Source organism: Dama dama, chromosome 11, assembly GCF_033118175.1.
Source record: "Dama dama isolate Ldn47 chromosome 11, ASM3311817v1, whole genome shotgun sequence".
Taxonomy (NCBI): domain Eukaryota; kingdom Metazoa; phylum Chordata; class Mammalia; order Artiodactyla; family Cervidae; genus Dama; species Dama dama.
This window is the reverse complement of record NC_083691.1, coordinates 3,120,990-3,139,555: the sequence shown is the minus strand read 5'-3', so window position 1 is coordinate 3,139,555 and position 18,566 is coordinate 3,120,990. Positions and strand designations below refer to the sequence as shown.

Genomic DNA, 18,566 nt, shown 5'->3' with positions numbered 1-18,566 from the left:
ACAAAGTCAAGCCAGTGTGACTTGTCATCTTAAGTTTTTTTTTTCTTTTACTGTGGAACACTTCAAGTGCCCTGCCTCTTGCCCAGCCAGCTCGGCCTATGGGCCGGTAGGTGAAGGGAACTTCAAGATGGTGATCTGGTGCCCTCTAAGCAGGGCTGTGGGTAGAGCCATCCATGCCCTCACGTGTACCCACGTTAGAGACCCTCTCTCAACACTCTCCCGCTAGACGACCAGGTCTCAAGTCTGCTCTGAAAACTCACCTGGGAGCCCACTTTTCACCAGTGGGCAGGAGCAGGAGGTGGTGAGTGGGGGTAAGGTATAGGTCAGAGGGAGCCAGAGGGGGCCCCGTATCTTAGGGCCAGAAGCCCTTAGACTCCTGAGCTAAGATCAGAGGGCCTAGCAATTTGAACATCTTGGACATCCGACCACGTGACAGCAAATGCTCCAACACCAGACTCCAGCGTGTCCCACTCGGGACACAGAGCCCTGCTCTGCCTGCAGGTGTCCACAGCGCTTGGTCACTGTGGCCAGGCCCAGCAGCAGTTGTGGGCAAAGCCTAACCCCACAAGCTTCATTATCAGCATAAACCACCTGTTAGAACAAGGGTAACAGGGTGATCCTCAAACATAAAGAGCAGGCTCAATTAGGAAAAAAAGGGACACCACATATGACCTTTAGAGTTTATTAAATAAGAAAACTGTCGATTTGAACAGGAGGAGAAAAGGACGTTTATTTTAAAAAATAACACCCACAGGAAAACAGCCCAAAAGGCATCTAGTGTATGTTACAGCTCCCCTCCGACAGAAAGGAGCTGGAAGGCACCCTGGGAGGCCTCGAGCTGACCCGGGAACTCTGCCCATGCTCCACGTCCCTGAATCCTGCATGTCACTGTACAAGATGCCACTGGAAACGCCTATCAAACCCTCCAGCCAGAGTCCCCAAGTCTGAAGGCCCATGAAGAGATGCTCTTAGATGGTGTCCCGCCGTGGAATGCCTGTGCTGACCTTGGTCCCTAGGGGGACAACAGTGACCACCTCATAGGGCATCTGTGCTCAGACCACCAACCGCAAAAGCCCTCCCCTGCCAGAAGCTGAAGGAGCAGACAGCAAGCCAGGGGCGCACTGAGTGAGGGCGGTGAGGCACACGTCCCTGCCCAGGGCAAGCACATCCTTTACGGCCCGGGTGGTGTGTCTGCTCACAAAAGCAGAGACGACTGACGTAACTCATCTTACAGCCAGAGCTCTGGAATGACGACGGGAAACACTACAGAACCGCAGCTTTCGTTTACTAACTTAAAAAAAAATCACTGGCTTTTATAGAATTGCCTTGGAGTAGATGATCAGCGTCTATGAAGAAGTGTAGAGCTCACCTAGAAAAGCTACACCGAAGCGCAGGTGCGGCTCCGGCGTGTGGCTAATAATAGTGCTACGGGTCATGAAGTTAGTGTCTCATGATAAAGTTTTACTGTGGGTGAAGACTGCACACTCAGAGACGCCGAGGCATCTTGGAATCCGTCGGGAAGTGTTTTCAGGATGTAAACAGAGCTGGGAGCTGGAAGCACCTCCGTGGTTCTCACGACTCCTCCCCTTGGTCTTTAATTTCAGAAATTCTGTCTATAGATTTAAGGATTTCAGCAACGAGATTCAACGTTTCAGCTCCAGAAACTAGCTGCCTGAAACGAAAGCCCAGAGGTGACAGATGGTTTCTATTAATACAACCGCTCCAGGGCAGTAACAGAAGCACTGGGAGTTCCCTGGTGGCCCAGTGGTTAGGGTTCCACGCTTTCACTGCAAGGAGCCGGGGTTTGAGCTCTGGCTGGAGAACTAAGAACCCGAAAGCTATGTGGTGGATCCTGACCCCACCCCTGCCCCACAAAAAATACTCCCCAAAACCCCCCAAACAAACACAACAAAAACCCAGAGAGTTAAAGCAAAGAAGGTCCTGAGCAAAAACTGCAGTTTGTTCAATATCAGATTTACTCTCCAGACATACTACGTATTCAACTTAAAAGTGATGGGCTTCACTGTCTGTGGTTGTGGCTGGACACCACTACCTGCCGAGCTCAACCCAGGGAGACAGAGGACTCTGGCCAAGGACGCCTCCCAGGAGCCTTGTTCAAGTTTGTGTGTTTTTACAAGAGAGACAGTACTATCATCCTTTTTCACCCAAAACCTTGGTAGATGTCTTGCAGGCGATTAAGACCTGCCTGATGGGAACCCTCAAGCCTCCCAGGTGAGAATGGTTATCAGTTATCCCCACGTGGACGGGGAGGGGCTGCTGACCGAGGCTGCCTCCCGTGACCCTAGGGTGAACAGGGTCACAAGCCTTGCCCCCCAGCTTGCAGCTTCGATAGCAGTGAAGCCCCGCACTCACTTGATGGAGGTGTGCGCGTTGTTCATGACCACACGGAGGTTCTGCAGGGCCACGTCCGTGTTCTGCTTCACCACCGTCAGGCTGGCGCCCTGGCCTGACCGCAGGGCTTCATTCTCACGCTTGAAGTTAGAGATCTGGGCCTGCGGGGAGGGGAGAGGTTACGACTTTCCTGGCTGAACAGGAAAGCGGCCAAGAGGCCGTTCGACTGAAACCAAGCACTGCACCCGAGGTAGTACGACCAGAGACCATCCCATCTGTCCCCCACGACCAGACGCCTGGCCCGGGCGGGGCGGGGCGGGGGGCTCCTCAAGGACATGACCTCTCCCCGCTGCTGGCACCTTGCCCGCCATCTGGGGTGCTCAGACCCATCCCCAGCCCACGTGGGGCTCGACCAGGAGGCCCTGGGAAGGCAGCTCACACTGTCCTGATTCGGGTGCTTTGTCTTGTTGGGAGGGACCGGAGGGGCGGGTGGGGGAGGAAAGGCTCTTTCACACACGCGTGAACTGGTGAGACCCTCTTGTTACCTGCAGCAAGCTGACTTCCTGTTTCAGTTTCAGGACGTGATTTTCTGCCTTTACTGCCCGTTTCTGTGATTCCCCCAACCAAGAAAGAAAAAAAAAAAAGCCATCACTGACATGGCAGCTTGGACACAGAATGCATCCCCTACGTTCCCGTCACCTGGTGGGCCCACCCGATGGCTGAGCAGCCAGTAGTGAGGGACCCCTGCTCACGGCCCCCTGCCTGGGCCCCCCACAGGGAGTGACCCACCCAACACTTTACAATGGCCGGCCCGCCCACCTCTCCCACTGCAAACAAGGACCCTGTCTGCTCACAGTCATGAGCTCCAGATTCTGTTCCACCTGCTGCACCACGGACTCCAGGTCGTGATAGTCACTCTCCTCCTTGATCATTTTCGCTTCTAACTTCCGCTCAAGCGTCCTCACCCTTGTTAAGGAAAAAGCCTGGGTTATCAGTAACTCCTATGACTAATTCTAAGAATGATAAGACTATCAGGAGTTTTAACTGGATTGATCAGATAAATATCACAAGAGCCCGAGGTTAAAGAATGCACTTGGAGAGGCACAACCTTGGAGCTGGACACACGTCAGCTCACGGTCAGGGGCGCCCGGGGTGGTGGGGGGAGGCTGGCTGACAGCTCCGCCGCTCCGCCATCAAGTGTGGTTGGCTTTGCTCTAATGTTTTCAAATAAACTTTAACACAGAACATAAGAAATGTATCTGACACTGAGGATTTAATGCAATAAAACCCAGGCTCAGTCCAAATCTGATACTTCATTATCGTTTTCACAGTGGTTTCTCTGAGGGTCAGGATATGGTTTGAGGTGCGAGCCTATCTAAAAGCTTACATACATTTCTGTTTGAGTTTCAGAGAAGCTCTGAACCTCAGTCAGCTTTCTTCTTAGCTTAGAATTCTCATCTTTCAGCTGCAGAAAAAGAAAATCCTTATTAGAAACTCAGTGTCTCACTCAAAAGGAGTCTTCATTTTCGCTATTTGGCTCTGGAACTTCTTAACAAACAAAAATATTCCAGAGAATCACTCTATAGTCCACACGGAGAAAAAGCGAACAGAAGTATCTGCTTTTTAGAACCTGTCACAGACTCCACTTTCACTCAGACCTAATAGCTCTTTCTAAGTGACTGCAATTTTTTCATCGGGCAAGCTGTTCCCAAGCCGATGCCTGGAGTAGACCGTTTTCTGAGGGGCAGCGCTGTGAGGTTCTCCCCCTGCCTCCGTTCACGCCAGAGACTGGTCCCCGGCAGTCCTCTGCCAGTCCTCGGGACTTTGCGGGCACCAACACGGTCAGCACGGGGGCTCTGGCGCAGCTGCGGCACCACAGACGTTCGTCCTTGGAGCCCAAACCCCAGGCCATGGAGGACACCGGGGGTTCCAGCATCCTCCAAGAATGCTGCTCAGGCACGAGCCGTGACCAGGGCGGGGTGCTGACGCAACCCCCCCCTCACTTACTGCTTCGTAACTTATCTGCAGCGTCCGAAGGTGCCTGTTCCCCAGACTCTCTCCGTGGGCTGTGAAGTCAGCGCTGGGGCTCCCCGTCGGGGAGATGTGAGAGTCGGAGTCGCTCAGCGTCCATGGGGGCAGAGACTCGGGCCCCACCAGCTCCGACGGGTTGGAGAGAAAGGAGACGTACGTGCTGCAGGGCGATGTGCTGGCGGCTACCCTGGAGGAGTGCGTCTGCTCCATGGCGGACGGCAGGTATGCCCCGTTCCACCCATCATCCTCGTCCTCGTCCTCGTCCAGGAGGTCGCCAGCCCCCGTTGGGTCTTCAAAAAATGGCTGCTGATATTCCAGGCCATAGCCCACAGTTTGGGAAGCTGGGGAGGTGCGGTCGAGTCCCAGTGAGTGCCTCGTGGCTTCCTAGAGAAGGCGGGGAAGCAATGCTCAGACTCAGGCAGCTGCAGGCCGTCCCTCCCAGACGTCTGCTGCTGGCACAGAGACACAGTGGCACACCCCGGCGGCCCTGAACCCCGGAGCTGTGGCTCCGCCTTGCCCCCCATCTCGCGCGCGTCGGGGAGAGATGTCCTCCGGGGGGTTTCTACGATGGCTGCAGACACGGCCTCAGGTTCACCTTTGAGTAAACCCTGCTGTCGGAGTCCTCTTTCGACAGGCCCAGGTTCTTGGTCTTCAAGAACTCTTTAAAGGAGAATGGGTTTGCCGCCTCGAGATCTCCAAGTTTATCATCTGAAAGATACCAGGTGTTACACAGGCGAAAAGCCTCCGGAAGGCCCTCAGAAGAAGCTCCTATTCACTGTTCTTGCCTAAACATGACCCCACCTACATCGGGAATGCTCCTGTCCTTCCTCAGGCCTCGGTGATGCCGGGAGGTGACCAGCTGCCTGACAGAACGGACCGACTCAGGTGTTCAAGACTCTGCTCCCCTCCCCAGTCCCACGGTCCCTGCACCTTGTCGCCATCGGGCTCCACCTGGGGAGCTCCAAGGGGCCCACGGCCCCTCCTCCCAGCCAGAGGCTCCAGGAGCAGCCTGCAGCGGAGCCGGCAGCACAGATGTGCGCCGACATCACGTTACTGCTCCGCCGCCAGCCTCTTCCCACCTCGCCTCAGCTCTCCCATCTCTCTCCCACTCCCTGGGGACCCAGGCAGCCACATCGCAGCCCTTTCAACCCACCAATGACGCCCAGCCCAGTATGAAGCTGGCGCCTGTGACTTCAGCCCACACCCCCCCGCCCCGGTGTCCTCAGACCCCTCGGGCGTGACTTCCTCCTGCTCTCTGCCCTCCTCCCCTCCACCTGACAGTGAAAAGTCAGATCTGGGGGGCTCCACTCCCACCGGCTCCTCCGGGCTCCAGATGTACTAGTTACACGCTGTCAGATCTATAGCCCCACCACTGGGTACATGCCGGGCACGTGGAGACACGGATGGAGAGAAAAACAAAGGATTACCGAACTACTCTACCTCCAAAGTGTGTGTTCTGAGCTCCTGGTGGACCTTGCTTAGCACACTTCCCCTTTCCATAGCCAAAATCTGCAGAGAGACACCATCAGCCCACTGTGACCACACGAGTGCTCTGTGACCACAGCTTTCTCTGACACGGGGTCTCTACAGCAGTGGTTTCTCACAGCCTGGAGAACGTTTAAAGCACACGCCCATGGGCTCCTGCCTCTGGACATGGTCTGGCTGCCGTGGGCCTTAGCATCTGTGATTCTGAAAAACTTCCCAATAGGTTTGACGCCCAGTGGGGCAGGCGTCTTATGGTACCTCCTGAACGGCCTTGTGGGTGGTCAATGGCTCTCAGACCCCGACGGACCACCTAAAAGCCCCCAAATACCCCGAAGGCCAAGCAGTGTTGGCCGGTGGGGAGAATTAGGAGGAACTAAAGCTGGCCTCCGCCCAGCTGCGGGGAACCAGAGAATGGTTCAAGCCTGGTGTGCTGAAGCCTCCCTCATCCTTCCCAATTTGAAGAAAGACAGGGTTTTCTGTGCTCACTCTGGGCCTACCTCTAAGCCAACGTTTACTGCGGTCTACTGGAACTGTATGGCGGGGGCGGGGGCTTCTCCACTATCAGACTGTGAGCTCCAGGGGGCGGGACTCCCAGCGCCCGGCACACGGTGGGGCTAGTGGTCATCGCGAGGCCGGGGGTGAGCTGCGCTACCGCGCGGTACCTACTAGGAGCGCCGGCCCCGGGGAGGGCGGGGTCCCTGAGGCTCGTCTCTCACCTGTGTCTCCCACGGAAGCTAGCACCGGACTGGGCACATAGCACATAAACGTCGGCCGAATGCCGAAGAAGTGGGACTCCAGGTCCCTGGCTGGGGGGCGCTCACAGTCTAGCTGGGGGAGACAAGACCGGCGCTCATAGAACGCGGGAGCTGTAATAACAACAAGAGCGACTTCACCCGCGCGCCCGCCTCACCTGAACCTCAGCGCGGCCGCCGGGCCGCGGCCGGCCGCCCGCCCCCCGCCCGCTCACCGTCCGGAATGACGAGGCTCCGGGCCCGGGACAGCGGGGTGACGCCCGGGCGGCGCGCGTAGCCCGCCATCGCCGCGGGCTCCGCGGCGCCGGCCCTTCTCAGCCCGGCAGCGGCGGCTCCATGGCCCCGGCTCCGTCCCGGCCGCGGCCCGAGTCGCCCGCCTCCGTCGCACACCGCTCGGCCACCGCCCCGAGCCTCTAGCCGCTGCTTCCGCTCCGCGCACCGGAAGCGCGAGGCCGAACGCCTTGAGCGGGCGCCGGGGGGGCGGGGTGCCGGGGGCGGAACAGGAAGTGACGACAGAAGCGGTGGGCGGTGACACAAGATGGCGGCTATGGTACTGGCGGCGACGCGGCTGCTGCGAGGCTCGGGCTCGTGGGGCCGCTCGCGGCTGAGGTGAGCTGAGGGCGGGCCGGGGGTCGGCCGGGGCCCGGGGCAGCCCGAGCCCCTCTGGATGCCCCGCCTCTGGCTTCCCCATGCCGTGGCGCGGCGGCCGGTTAGCGGGCTGGGAGTGCGGGACCCCGGCCCCGTCCCCGAGGCGACGGTGGGGCTTCCTCGCCTGGCGCCCCGGGCTCGGGCCCCGAGCTTCATCCGTCTCTCCTCTTCCTCCCGCTTCTCCCGGGCGGTCGGGGGCTTGTCCGAGGTCACGTGTCATCTCCGCCTCGGACCCCTTCCGGCCGCGTGTCCCCTTGTGAGGCCGAGCCCGCGGGGCCTCAGTTCCTTGGGGCCCGCGGAGCTAGGATTCTGTGGTGGCCAGAGCCGTGCCCTCGGCCGCGGTGCTGTGTGCCTTCTCCTTTGGATGTCTGGCTTTCTCCCACATTGGCACTTTGGTTTAGGCGGCAGGTGGAGTTTTGCCTTCTGGCTGTGTACAGGAGTTGCGTGGGAGCCAGGTGCTATGATGACAGAAACCAGGCAGTGGGTTCAGTTAATCGGGCACCCAGAGTATCAGCTTTGAAGCCGCAGTTCAGCGGTAGGAAACAGGAGACTTAACTTCAGGAAGAGTGAAGAGCAGCCTCCAAGGAGGTGACATTTAAGCCAAGAGAGGTGGGGAATGAGAGAAGGGTCAGCCCTGTGAGTAGTGCAGGTGAAGAAGGCAGAGCAGGCCCAGCTGTGGGAGTGACGAGCCCAGTGTGTTGAGAGAGTGAACAGCGGGCCAGTGGGTGCACCTGGTGTGGTGGTGCTGGACGGGTTAGGAGATGAGTTTGGAGAGTGAGTCAGGGGTCAGACCATACAAAGCCTTGGGGACCTGGTGAAGAGATGTGGCTTCCATTTAGACTCCAGGGGGGCTGTTGAAGGGCAGAACTTGGTCAAGTGCTCTGTGAGTAGAAGTTGACTTAATCCACACAGCTCCCACCCCTAAGGGGCTGTTACTACTATTTCGTAGACCTGGCACCACCTTGCCGCAAGTCCCTGGGCTCAGCCAGAATTTGTTCCCTCAGTGGTGCTCTTGGTCATTCCTCTGCCTTGTCTCTGGGGTGGTGTAGAAATCCTCTACGTAAGGAGATGCAGACTTTTTTGACGCGTGCAGAACACAACTGCACCGTGGTGGCCACCACAGTTTCCATTGTTCTCTCTTTTTTTTTGGTCATTCTAGGTGTGTTGCCGGATATCAGTTCCCCAACCAGAGATTGAACCTGGGCCCCGGCTGTGAAAGTGCCGAGTCCTAGCCACTGGACTGCCAGGGAAGTCTGCATCATCTCATTTTCCTCAAACCTGGACCGCCCTCTCTCTTTCAGGTTTGGAGACCCTGCATACAGACGCTTCAGCAGTGGTGGTGCCTACCCCAACATCCCCCTCTCTTCCCCCTTGCCCGGAGTACCCAAGCCTGTTTTTGCCACAGTTGATGGACAAGAAAAGTTCGAAACCAAAGTTACCACACTGGATAATGGACTTCGTGTGGCATCCCAGAATAAGTTTGGACAATTCTGTACAGTAGGAAGTAAGTACTGTTGGTGGTATTGTGGGTGGTCCTGTTTGTTTTAACGTGCACTCACTTCAATTGACTGTTAGTTGTAATTAGGGCGTAGTTAATGAACTGTATCCTGGGTGAAAAAGCATAGAAGCTGAAAATTAAGTAGCTGGAAAATGAACAGTGGCTGTTTTGGTGGTGGGTTTTTTTCCTCTCTTTCTACCTTTCTGTTATTCTAAAAATTTTCTGCCACGAGCATGAAGTGAACAATTCTGTAAATACTGACATATGCATATAGCCGTGAAGTGTTCAGAATCAAGACAGTGTACAAACTCATCACTCTCACGTGTTTAAATTTGGCTGTTTAGTCGTGTTCACACTTTTTAAAGGTTTGTCTTAAGTGTTTCCTCTTGAACATTTGGTTTAATCTGTCAATTTTCTTTTTATCACCAGTTCTTATTAACTCTGGATCAAGATACGAAGCGAAATATCTTAGTGGAATTGCTCACTTTTTGGAAAAATTGGCATTTTCGGTCAGTGTCCAGTTGGTCATTTTCAGTCTATGTTTGGGAAGAACCTATCGAGTTTTCCTTTTTTAGAATGGCAATTTCCATAAGTGGTTAAGTTGCTGAGTTGATATTAATTAGAGGTATTAGAGTTAAAAAATGAGTTAAAAAAGTAGTTGATTTAATGTGTTTTGAAAGCAAAAGTAAAGTATTTTCTTAAAAATTGTCTTTTGGAGGTTGTTTTGGACTGCTTATTTAGGTTCTCTTATTTTTCCTAGTCTACTGATCGATTTGACAGCAAAGATGAAATTCTGCTTACCTTGGAGAAGCATGGGGGTATCTGTGATTGCCAGACATCAAGGTATGCCGGTTTTACATACAGATTCCTCTTGCATCACGTGGAGCTGCTGCTCTCATCCTTGCTCACAGTCCCCTGAACCCCTGCCTCGAAGAGGCTGTGGAGCTGAGTGATGAGAAGCAAGCCCTGGTCCAGGCAGATAACTGGTGGTGAATTGGAAGAGTGGTACAAACTTTGAGGGCCACAGGGTCTCCAGAAGGCTGTTTGCTCAGTCATTTGAGATAGGCTGCTGGCTGGGCATAGGGGGTGCAGAGCAGGCCCTGTCTCCACGATGCTCACAGATCAGGCAGAGGGCTGCGCCACAGGTGATGAACATAAGAGCCAGAGACCCAGGATGTGGTGGGAGTGTGGAGGGTGGGTCTCTTACTCGGTCTGGAGTCAGGAAAGGAATCGTGGGTGACTTGATGTCGGGCCTGGTTCTTCAGGGAGTTTGCCAGGTAGAACGAGGGGAGACAGTGGCTCAGACCTGGAGAGTAGCAATTGCAGAGGTTCAGCCTGAAGAGGCAGGGGTCTGTTTGGGAGGGAGGTTCATAAACAGGAGTGTGGTAGACAAAGACAGGTGGCATTTGTCTAGTGTAGGGCGTGTTCAGAAAGCTCTGTTCAGGGCAACGTGAGGTGAGCAAAGATCATGCTTTGGGGACGGGGCATGTCGTGGGGCACGTGGAATCTTATTAATAGTTCCCTGACCAGGGGTTGAACTTGTGCCCCCTGCAGTGGAAGTGCAGGATCCTAACGCAGGGACCACCAGGGAAGTCCCAGGTCGCACTTTTTTAAGTGGTTGGTTATTTCCATCTGACTGCTGCATAGTGAAATGACGAGGATTAGAGTTGGCGTGGCCTCTATTCACGTGTTCAAAAAGAAGTCTGTTGAAGCTGGTGGTTCCCAGCTGCCTGTGAGTGAAGTCAGACTCTGCCTGCGATGTCGTCTAGAGCCTGTTCCTCCATGTCCCCAAGCACCCTTCTTCTGGTCAGGCGGGCCTGAGTCCTGCTCCCACGCCGCCCACCCACTCTCAGCTCCCCATCTGGTCCTCTTTCACTACCCCGCTCAGGATGGCCCCTTACCTGCGCGGCCCTGGTGGCCGTCTCTGCTCCAGGGCCCGGTCCTCCCCCGTGGCTGCTGCGCGCTCTGTGGCCTCCTGCCTGACTGCCCGCCTGCCCCCGCTCGTGGCTCTGTGGTTTCCAGCACCCGTGCTCCCCTTTCCGGGGTGACCCGGTGCCCCTCTCCCGTCACAGCGCTGCTGTCACATGCAGTCCCTGTCCCCTCTGTCTCAGGCCAGGTGGGCACGCACGTGGACAGCTCACGTACCAGACACGGAGCACGAGGGGCAGGAATAGCTTTGGAGGGAGCCTGTGCTGGTGAAAACTGCTCAGAGCCACCTCCAGTTTGGCTGGACAGCGTCTTCCACTCCAGCGCTCAGCCTGCGTGGGGGTGTGGATCCTGGCTGCTGAGGGTTTATATTGTACAACAGGAAAGGGGAGAAGCACCAGGTGTGGGCTGAGCCTGGATGCAGAATGGTGTGACCCCCCCCACCCCACCCCGCGTACACCTGTCATGACCTCAGTGCCCCCAGGATTGGTTTTGTTGGTTTTTCCAGAGACACCACCATGTATGCTGTGTCTGCTGACTCTAAGGGCCTGGACACAGTGGTGGGCTTGCTGGCAGACGTGGTCCTGCACCCCAGGCTGACAGGTGTGCGTTCAGGCTGCTTGAGGGGGCCCTGGGGGTGGAGGTGTGTGGGCGTCCTGCCCTGGGGAGGGGCATGGTGTCCTTGGAGCCTTGGGCTGCCCCGCCAGGGACGGCTAGCACAGGGGCACTGGAAACCACGCTCACAATTGGAAATGTGCTTGATGCTGGATATGTGACACACCTCACTCGGACCTGCAGTGTCTGCAGTGAAAAGGCCCTTTCACTTTAGAAAGGCCTCTCGGACGGCGTTTGTACACTGGCTGGCGTGCCACCGGGAGTCTCCACGTCCCTCCCCTCGCTTCCCCCAGCCTTGCAGACGCAGGATGTGAGCTCCCTGCCCGGAGTGGGGCCAGATGGGCTGGCTACGGGTGTTTCACAGTGGCCTGGCCTCAGGGTGGTGGAGGGGAGCGGGGCTCCCAGCCTACAGGGCCACATTCATGGTCCTCTGGCGTTTGTTCCAGTGACCTGAGGAAACGCCCCCCTGACGTTGGTCTGTGCATGTGTCTGGGTGGACGGTTGGGGACCCGTGTGCCTCTTAGGGGAGGAGGTTGCGCCTCAGAGTACGTCCTTGTGGTTGCCTCGTGTCAGAGCCGAAGCGCGCCCGGTTCTCCAGTCTGCCTGCAGGGCGTGCCCCCTCCCCCCTGACTTGCACATACGTCCTCCAGGACTGTCCCAGGGGAAGGCAGAGGAGACTGCCAGCACCCACGGGTCAGCGACATAGCCTGCCCAGGGACCCAGGCTCCAGGCGGCTCCTTCTGAGCCTCGATCTGGTTCTTTGCAGATGAGGAGATTGAGATGACGCGCATGGCTGTGCAGTTTGAGCTGGAGGACCTCAACATGCGGCCCGACCCAGAGCCGCTCCTCACCGAGATGATTCACGAGGTGAGGCAGCTGCGGGACGGCCCTGGGGCCCCCTCCGGGAACCTCTGGGTTTTCTCAATGTCAGTTGTGCCAGTTGTAAACTTTCCAATCCTCAGAGCAATGGGAGCTCTGGGACGCGCCTTTTATTTTACATTTCTTAGGAGTTCTCATTCTGGAGCAGCAGGTTTTACTATCTTTGTAAACACAAAAAGTTTCTCTGCCAAACGGTAGCTGAACCAAGCCACTGGCAGGCTTTCCCGCCTAGTGGGGATCGCCACGGGCCGGCGCTCTCTGTCACTTGTGTTCCTCTTGCTTCCTTTGCCAAGGCCGCGTACAGGGAAAACACGGTGGGCCTCCACCGTTTCTGCCCCGTGGAGAACATCGGGAAGATCGACCGGGACGTGCTGCACTCCTATCTGAGGAACTACTACACCCCTGACCGCATGGTGCTGGCCGGCGTGGGGGTGGAGCATGCGCAGCTGGTGGAGTGCGCCCGGAAGTACCTCCTGGGGACCCGCCCCGCCTGGGGCACCGGGGCAGCCGTGCACGTGGACAGATCGGTGGCTCAGTACACCGGGGGCATCGTCAAGGTAACGCCATGGGCCTCGGGCCGCGCGTGTTTTCTTGGACTTCTCTTTAGGTGCTATCTTACGTTTATTCTGCGGGTGTTAGAGTTGATGGTGTTGTGCCTTCATCTTAACCCGAATCCTCCTTAGAGCTGAGTTGGGCCGGAGCCAGAGGCTCGAGTGGCTCTCGCCTCTCCAGGGCCTCCCGAAGTTCACACACGACTTGTGTAGGCCTGGTCAGAGACCCCCTGGCCTGAGGAGCGCCGAGGCCCGGTGGCCCGTCCCTGAGAGCGCATGCCCATTCTGCTTGGTTGCAGCTGGAGAGAGACATGTCCAATGTCAGCCTGGGCCCCACCCCGTTCCCTGAGCTCACGCACATCATGATCGGCCTGGAGAGCTGCTCCTTCCTGGTTCGTCCCACTGGCCTGGGGTCTGGGGCGGGCATTGCCCTGCTGAGCGCTGCCCCAGCTTCCCACTGGAGGGGGACGTCACCCCCACCATGACCCCCCCCCAAACTGTGTCCCTACAAGAGGGGCCTTCACCTCCCCAATGAGCCTCCCCTGTGGCCCTACAGGAGGGGGAACGTCATTCCCACCACCCCCCCCACCCCTGTGTACCTGCAGGAGGGGGACTTCATCCCTTTTGCGGTATTGAACATGATGATGGGCGGGGGCGGCTCCTTCTCGGCCGGCGGGCCCGGCAAGGGCATGTTCACCAGGCTCTACCTCAACGTGCTCAACAGGTGGGTTGGGTGCGCTGCATCCAGTTGTGTTGGGGCCCCGGCCCAGCCGAACCCACTTTGGGGCTGTGACGCCTTTCTGGTGTCCCTCGCAGGCACCACTGGATGTACAATGCGACCTCCTACCACCACAGCTACGAGGACACAGGCCTGCTGTGCATTCATGCCAGCGCCGACCCCAGACAGGTGAGGCGGGGCTGCTTTCAGTTGGGGACCGGTGACCACAGGCCACGGGGCTCAGATGGCACGCTGTGCTTCACGCTCTCTTGCAGGTTCGAGAGATGGTGGAAATCATCACGAGGGAGTTTGTTTTAATGGCTGGGACTGTGGACGTGGTAAGTACATCTGGGGTGTCGGCTGGGCGGAGAGTGCGGTGTGGGGGTAGCCAGCAGCGGGCCCATGTTCGGTGCCCACCCAACAGCAGTGTCTCAGCCGGGACAGTGCAGCCCGCAGGTGGGGGGCCCGTCCTCGCTGGTGTCCCTGCTGAGGAGCCCCCAGCGTCGGTCTGCGTCTGACCCATCCCGGCCTCCCAGGCCCGCCCCGCAGTGCCTGAGCCACCTGCGGGGGAACTGGAGAAGCTGGCCACCCGGGGCGTTTGTCTTGCTTTTTCTGGCTCTGGTGTGTTTTTAAGTTTTTGTTTCCTTGTTTGTTTTTTATGCCATACACATTTAAGAAGTCTTGTTTCTTCCTGGACCAGAGGTGGCACAAATGAGCAGGTTCTATGTACGTGGTCCACATGGACCGTGCTCATATACACTCACGGGCACAGCAGCGAGCCCGGCGCATGAGCTGTCTCCTCAGGGTCAGTGCTCCCTCTATCTTTGGGGTTAGTGCTCCCTCTAGAGCTGCTTTCTGCGAGTTCCATGTGCAGACTATGCAGTCACCACATATTCCTTTCTTAATGAGAAAAAGAAGCTTGGTGTTAACAATAAAAACACGTTTGAAAGCTTACACTTGACTCTATTAGCGTCCTACTAGAAAAATAGTATAGGGTGTTTCTCTCAGGCGAAGGCAATTTGAGATAAAGAGTATTTGCCTGAAATTGTAAAAGTGAATGAGAGCTGTGTTAGGTCAGGACTTACCATAGTTCAGTGATACAGAGTCAGTAGCTGATGTGTGCTCTAGGCCTTCGAGCCCCTAGCGGGCAGCCTGCACCCCTCCCCGGCCCCGCCTCTGCCCTCGGGTTGGGCCTCAGGGACTGAGTCCTCAGCTCTCACAGCCTTACGCTTCCGACCTGGTCACGGAGGGCCAGGTGCAGAGCTGGTAGCATGAGCACCGCTGCCTGGGCCTTGCTCCTGGGCTTGGGGGAGGTCATGGAGCTGACATCCAATTTGTTTTCCTTGAGACTGCCATGTGTGGCCCCCTTTGGGGTCCTGCAGTTCGTGAGGCTTTTCCTGCTTGTGTCACACAGCAGACTTTAAACACAAGAGCTCTGGGGAGGCAGGACTTCCGCCTGTTTAGAATGTGGTCAGGGCCCTGTTGGTGCACTTCCCACTCTGACCCAGAAAGCCCCGAGGATGAAGCATGGCGGGACTTGCTGGCGACTTGGGCGAAAGCCTGGGCCCTGGGGCGTTTGCTCCCTTATTCAGCCCAGGGTGAGCGAAGACCCTTCCTCAGGACACGTCTGTCAGCCTCTCTGCTGCCTGGGCCACGTGGGCAGTGGCTGGGTGGTGGGGCGTGAGCCCTGGGGACTGAGCCGCCTGCCCCCGCAGGTGGAGCTGGAGCGGGCCAAGACGCAGCTCATGTCCATGCTCATGATGAACCTGGAGGCCCGGCCTGTCATCTTCGAAGATGTGGGGAGGCAGGTCCTGGCCACCCGTTCCAGAAAGCTGCCCCACGAGCTGTGTGCACTCATCCGTGAGTATGGTTCCCGGTGGGGGCCCCGCGGGCTTGCGCCCCACCTCCCCCTCCCCTGGCGTACCTCCCAGCCCTGGCAGCGCCAGTTCAGCGCCTTTCGCGTGCCGCCCCAGCTCTTTGCCCCCTTACACATGGGCCTCACAGCCCCTCCAGGTTTAACAGATTCATTGGGGACCTGGGTGGAGCGTGTGGCCAGGGCCCGCTGCGCGTGGAGGGGCAGCAGCCCCCACGGCGGCTCTGTGCCAGGCGTCAGTGGTCTCCCTGCCTGAACGTCCAGGCATGCCCTAAGCTTCGTCTGCCTGTGATTCTCAGCCTCTGCAGATTCCTCTGGGGTCTGCAACCCCAGGAGGGTTCACCTGCTGCCTTGTGGAGGCGCATCACTGGGGTGAAGTGTCTCCTGAGTGTGGGGGCCGCTGGGAACCGCACTCGCCCCACCCGTGCGTGGACCCCTGTCTTCCCTCGGAGAAGCCCCTTGGCCCTTGAGAACCACCGTTTTGACCTCCCCGAGGCCTCATCTTCTGTAGGAAATTAGTTCCCAGGGTGTCAGTCCCTCCTCCAAGGCTGGGCTGCATGTACGGCCCCTCAGCCCCCTGGTTCCAACCCCATCCCCCGTCCATGCAGCACTGGGGGGGTAGTTTTTCCTCTCCTGTGGAGCTGTTACATAGGTGACTCCGACGAGGTCTGTTTTTCTCCTTGGTTGTTATTAACTTCCTGGGAATGAGCACGTCCTATGTGTCTGACGCTGACCCTTGCCCGGTCTCTAAGACCTCTCCCTGACCGCCTGCAGTCCATTCTGGGTTGCACTTGGATGCTCTCGGCCCCTAGCGCCGCTCCCTGCCGGTGGGGGGTGATAGCGGGGGTAGCCCTCGTCTGCTCAGGGCTGCCGCCGCGGTGTGCAGAGGGCTGGGCTGCGGCAGGGTGCGGGGTGGCCTGACACTTCTGCTCCTGCGCCAGGTGACGTTAAGCCGGAGGACATCAAGAGGGTCGCCTCCAAGATGCTCCGCGGGAAGCCCGCCATGGCCGCGCTGGGGGACCTGAGCGAGCTGCCCGCATACGAGCACGTGCAGACGGCGCTGGCCAGCAGGGACGGGCGCCTGCCCCGGACGTACCGGCTCTTCCGGTAGAGGCGCCGCAGTGGCGTGCCCCCTGTGCGTGTCTCGGGGGTGACGGCAGGGCAGACGTTCACGGACTGGGACTTCCCCGAACGTGAGTGGACAGCTCACCAGAGCGTGCTTTCTTCAGAAGACAGGCCAGCCAGCAGAATAAAGCCTGCTCTCCAGCCCTGTAGCCGGACCAGGGGACTCACAGGGAGGGGCAGCCACCAGTTGGGGTCAGGCCAGGCTCACCTTCCTGCTCGCCCAGGAAATCTGGGCGGGTGGGGGCACCACGCGGTCCCCAAGACCTGTGGTGGTGGAGTGGGTGAGGCCTGACCTCTGCTCAGAGGCCAGCAGGGCCCGCCAGCCTGCCCGCTGCTGGAGGCTGTGGCCATCCACACCAGCATCTAGGGTCCCAGGGTGACCCTTCATCCCACTTGACTGATGTGGGGGAGCTTCACCCTCTCCTGATCTTCGAGGTGTGCAGACGCTCAGGCAGGGCTGCTGGGCCTTCTGAGACTTGACTGGGGGACGTGCTGGACAGCAGGAGGACCGAGGCTGTGTGTGGGGCCCCGCAGGGTCAGGTGGCCTTGGTGACGGGCACTGCGCTGGCTGCCTCGTCCTCCTGACGCTGCTGTGGTTGAGGGAGGCTTCCTTCCTGGCCGTCAGCGGGGTGCACCGCTTTGTAGAGGAGTCGACTCCAGGTCATGTTTTTTTGAAAGCCCAAGGGCAGCCCCTGCTGGGAGCAGGCGTGATCTCAGGCCATCAAATAAACGTTTGGGCTTCGGCGTCATCCGTCACGTCCACTCGCCTTGCCACAGCCTGTCGCCACACTTCTGTCCCTCTGCTGCTGCACAAGAGCCCCGGCCTGGGTGGGAGGCGTCTGGTCCCGGCCCTGCTCGCCCCTCTGCTGCCGTCCGCCGAGTGGGAGCCCAGGGTGCGCGGCGGGGGACCCACAGCAGGGAGCCCCGTTGTTGGGACTTCTGTGGTCACGGCGATGGATCAGAGGGAGGCGCGCCAGGAGGTGCCCCCAGCCGGGCTGTGTCTGCTGTGGGGGCTGGGCCCCAGGGCTTCGTTTCCTGGCGCCCCACTGCACTCAGCCTCATGTGGCCCCCCCCCCCCTCGGCCCCCACCCCCACGCTGTCCAGTCTGCTCCCAGGGCCCTGCGTGCCCCTCTGTCATCCTCAGTCAGCTGCCCCATTGGCACCCCCACAAGGCTGACCCTCAGGGACTGCCTGGCTGGCAGTCCACGCCCACGCCCTGGCAGCAGCCTGGCGGCAGGGCTTAGCACGTTTGAGACAGCAACAGCCAGGTTTTAGAAACCACTCTCACACGCGGTCGTGTTTCAGTTCTTTATGAAGCTTATTTTGCAGACCCTGGTCAACTTCATTTGCATTAATTTGAATTTCAACTTAACTTTCCAAGTAAAATCCCATTCACGTAAGTCTAACGGCTTGGACCCATGAAATGTGTGCAGTGACCCCTTTCCCCCGCTGCCCCCCCGCCCCCCCCCACCGGCCCAGGACATGAAGCTCAGTCTCAAGCGAAACTAATTCACACCAGTGTCACTAATTTCTCCATGATTTGTGTCAGAGAAAATGCCGAGAAAGAATCCATAAAACCCTACTCATCGTGACTCCCGTTACCAGAAAAATTTGTATAACAGGAGACTTCCTGTTAATTGATTTAAAGCTCAATGGTACATTTTTTTCATCAAAATTTTATATATCCAGTCTGAAGAATTTCCAGAAATCAGATGGGATAGGCTGCGCATTCTCATTCATGGAATTTTCTGAATTTGTATCAAAAGACTGGGTGTGTGTTGCTTTAAAATGGAGACACATCTTGGAAGCTGAAGCTAATGAAAGTTGGATACAATATTAGTTGGAACTGACTTAACGTCACTCAACAGGATCTGTGGAGAACACTTACCTGGGGCCAAGCATGGGTACAGACGCAAACATGGGACGGGGCCAGGTGAGGCTGAGCTGCCCCTGAGCTCACAGTGACAGCCTGTGCTCGCAAGAGCCTTGCAAGAACAGGTGTGCAAGACTGGTCTTTCTAGGACCCAATCTTTGGCCAGAAAGAGCTTAAGATTCAATATATGCATTTATTTAAAAATATAAATATGGAAAAATAAATAATTTAAAAGACTAG

The 18,566-nt window shown here is 57.6% G+C and overlaps 2 protein-coding genes across 6 annotated transcripts; one reads left to right on the top strand and one right to left on the bottom strand.

The window, feature by feature from the left end:
- Positions 1 to 668: 668 nt before the first annotated feature.
- ENTR1 (endosome associated trafficking regulator 1) lies at positions 669 to 6,986 on the bottom strand. 5 transcript variants are annotated; one of them, XM_061154282.1, is made up of 10 exons: positions 6,836 to 6,986; positions 6,585 to 6,734; positions 5,824 to 5,892; positions 4,979 to 5,091; positions 4,360 to 4,767; positions 3,744 to 3,817; positions 3,207 to 3,318; positions 2,898 to 2,960; positions 2,374 to 2,513; positions 669 to 1,668 (listed from the first exon to the last, which is right to left on the bottom strand). In XM_061154282.1, exons 1-10 carry the CDS (start codon positions 6,903 to 6,905, stop codon positions 1,665 to 1,667), a joined length of 1,203 nt encoding a protein of 400 aa, XP_061010265.1. In that variant the 5' UTR covers positions 6,906 to 6,986; the 3' UTR covers positions 669 to 1,664. The 5 variants fall into 5 exon arrangements, with proteins under 5 accessions (XP_061010265.1, XP_061010263.1, XP_061010264.1 ...); XM_061154280.1 differs by having other exon boundaries at positions 669 to 1,672; positions 6,836 to 6,960; XM_061154281.1 differs by lacking the exon at positions 5,824 to 5,892 and having other exon boundaries at positions 669 to 1,672; positions 6,836 to 6,953.
- Positions 6,987 to 7,116: 130 nt separating this feature from the next.
- Positions 7,117 to 17,202, top strand: PMPCA (peptidase, mitochondrial processing subunit alpha). Its single transcript, XM_061154279.1, has 13 exons — positions 7,117 to 7,229; positions 8,570 to 8,772; positions 9,196 to 9,275; positions 9,527 to 9,609; positions 11,201 to 11,295; positions 12,074 to 12,174; positions 12,480 to 12,743; positions 13,037 to 13,129; positions 13,343 to 13,461; positions 13,554 to 13,644; positions 13,731 to 13,793; positions 15,171 to 15,315; positions 16,270 to 17,202. The coding sequence occupies exons 1-13, from the start codon at positions 7,159 to 7,161 to the stop codon at positions 16,437 to 16,439; spliced, it is 1,578 nt and encodes a 525-aa protein (XP_061010262.1). The 5' UTR covers positions 7,117 to 7,158; the 3' UTR covers positions 16,440 to 17,202.
- Positions 17,203 to 18,566: the final 1,364 nt, after the last annotated feature.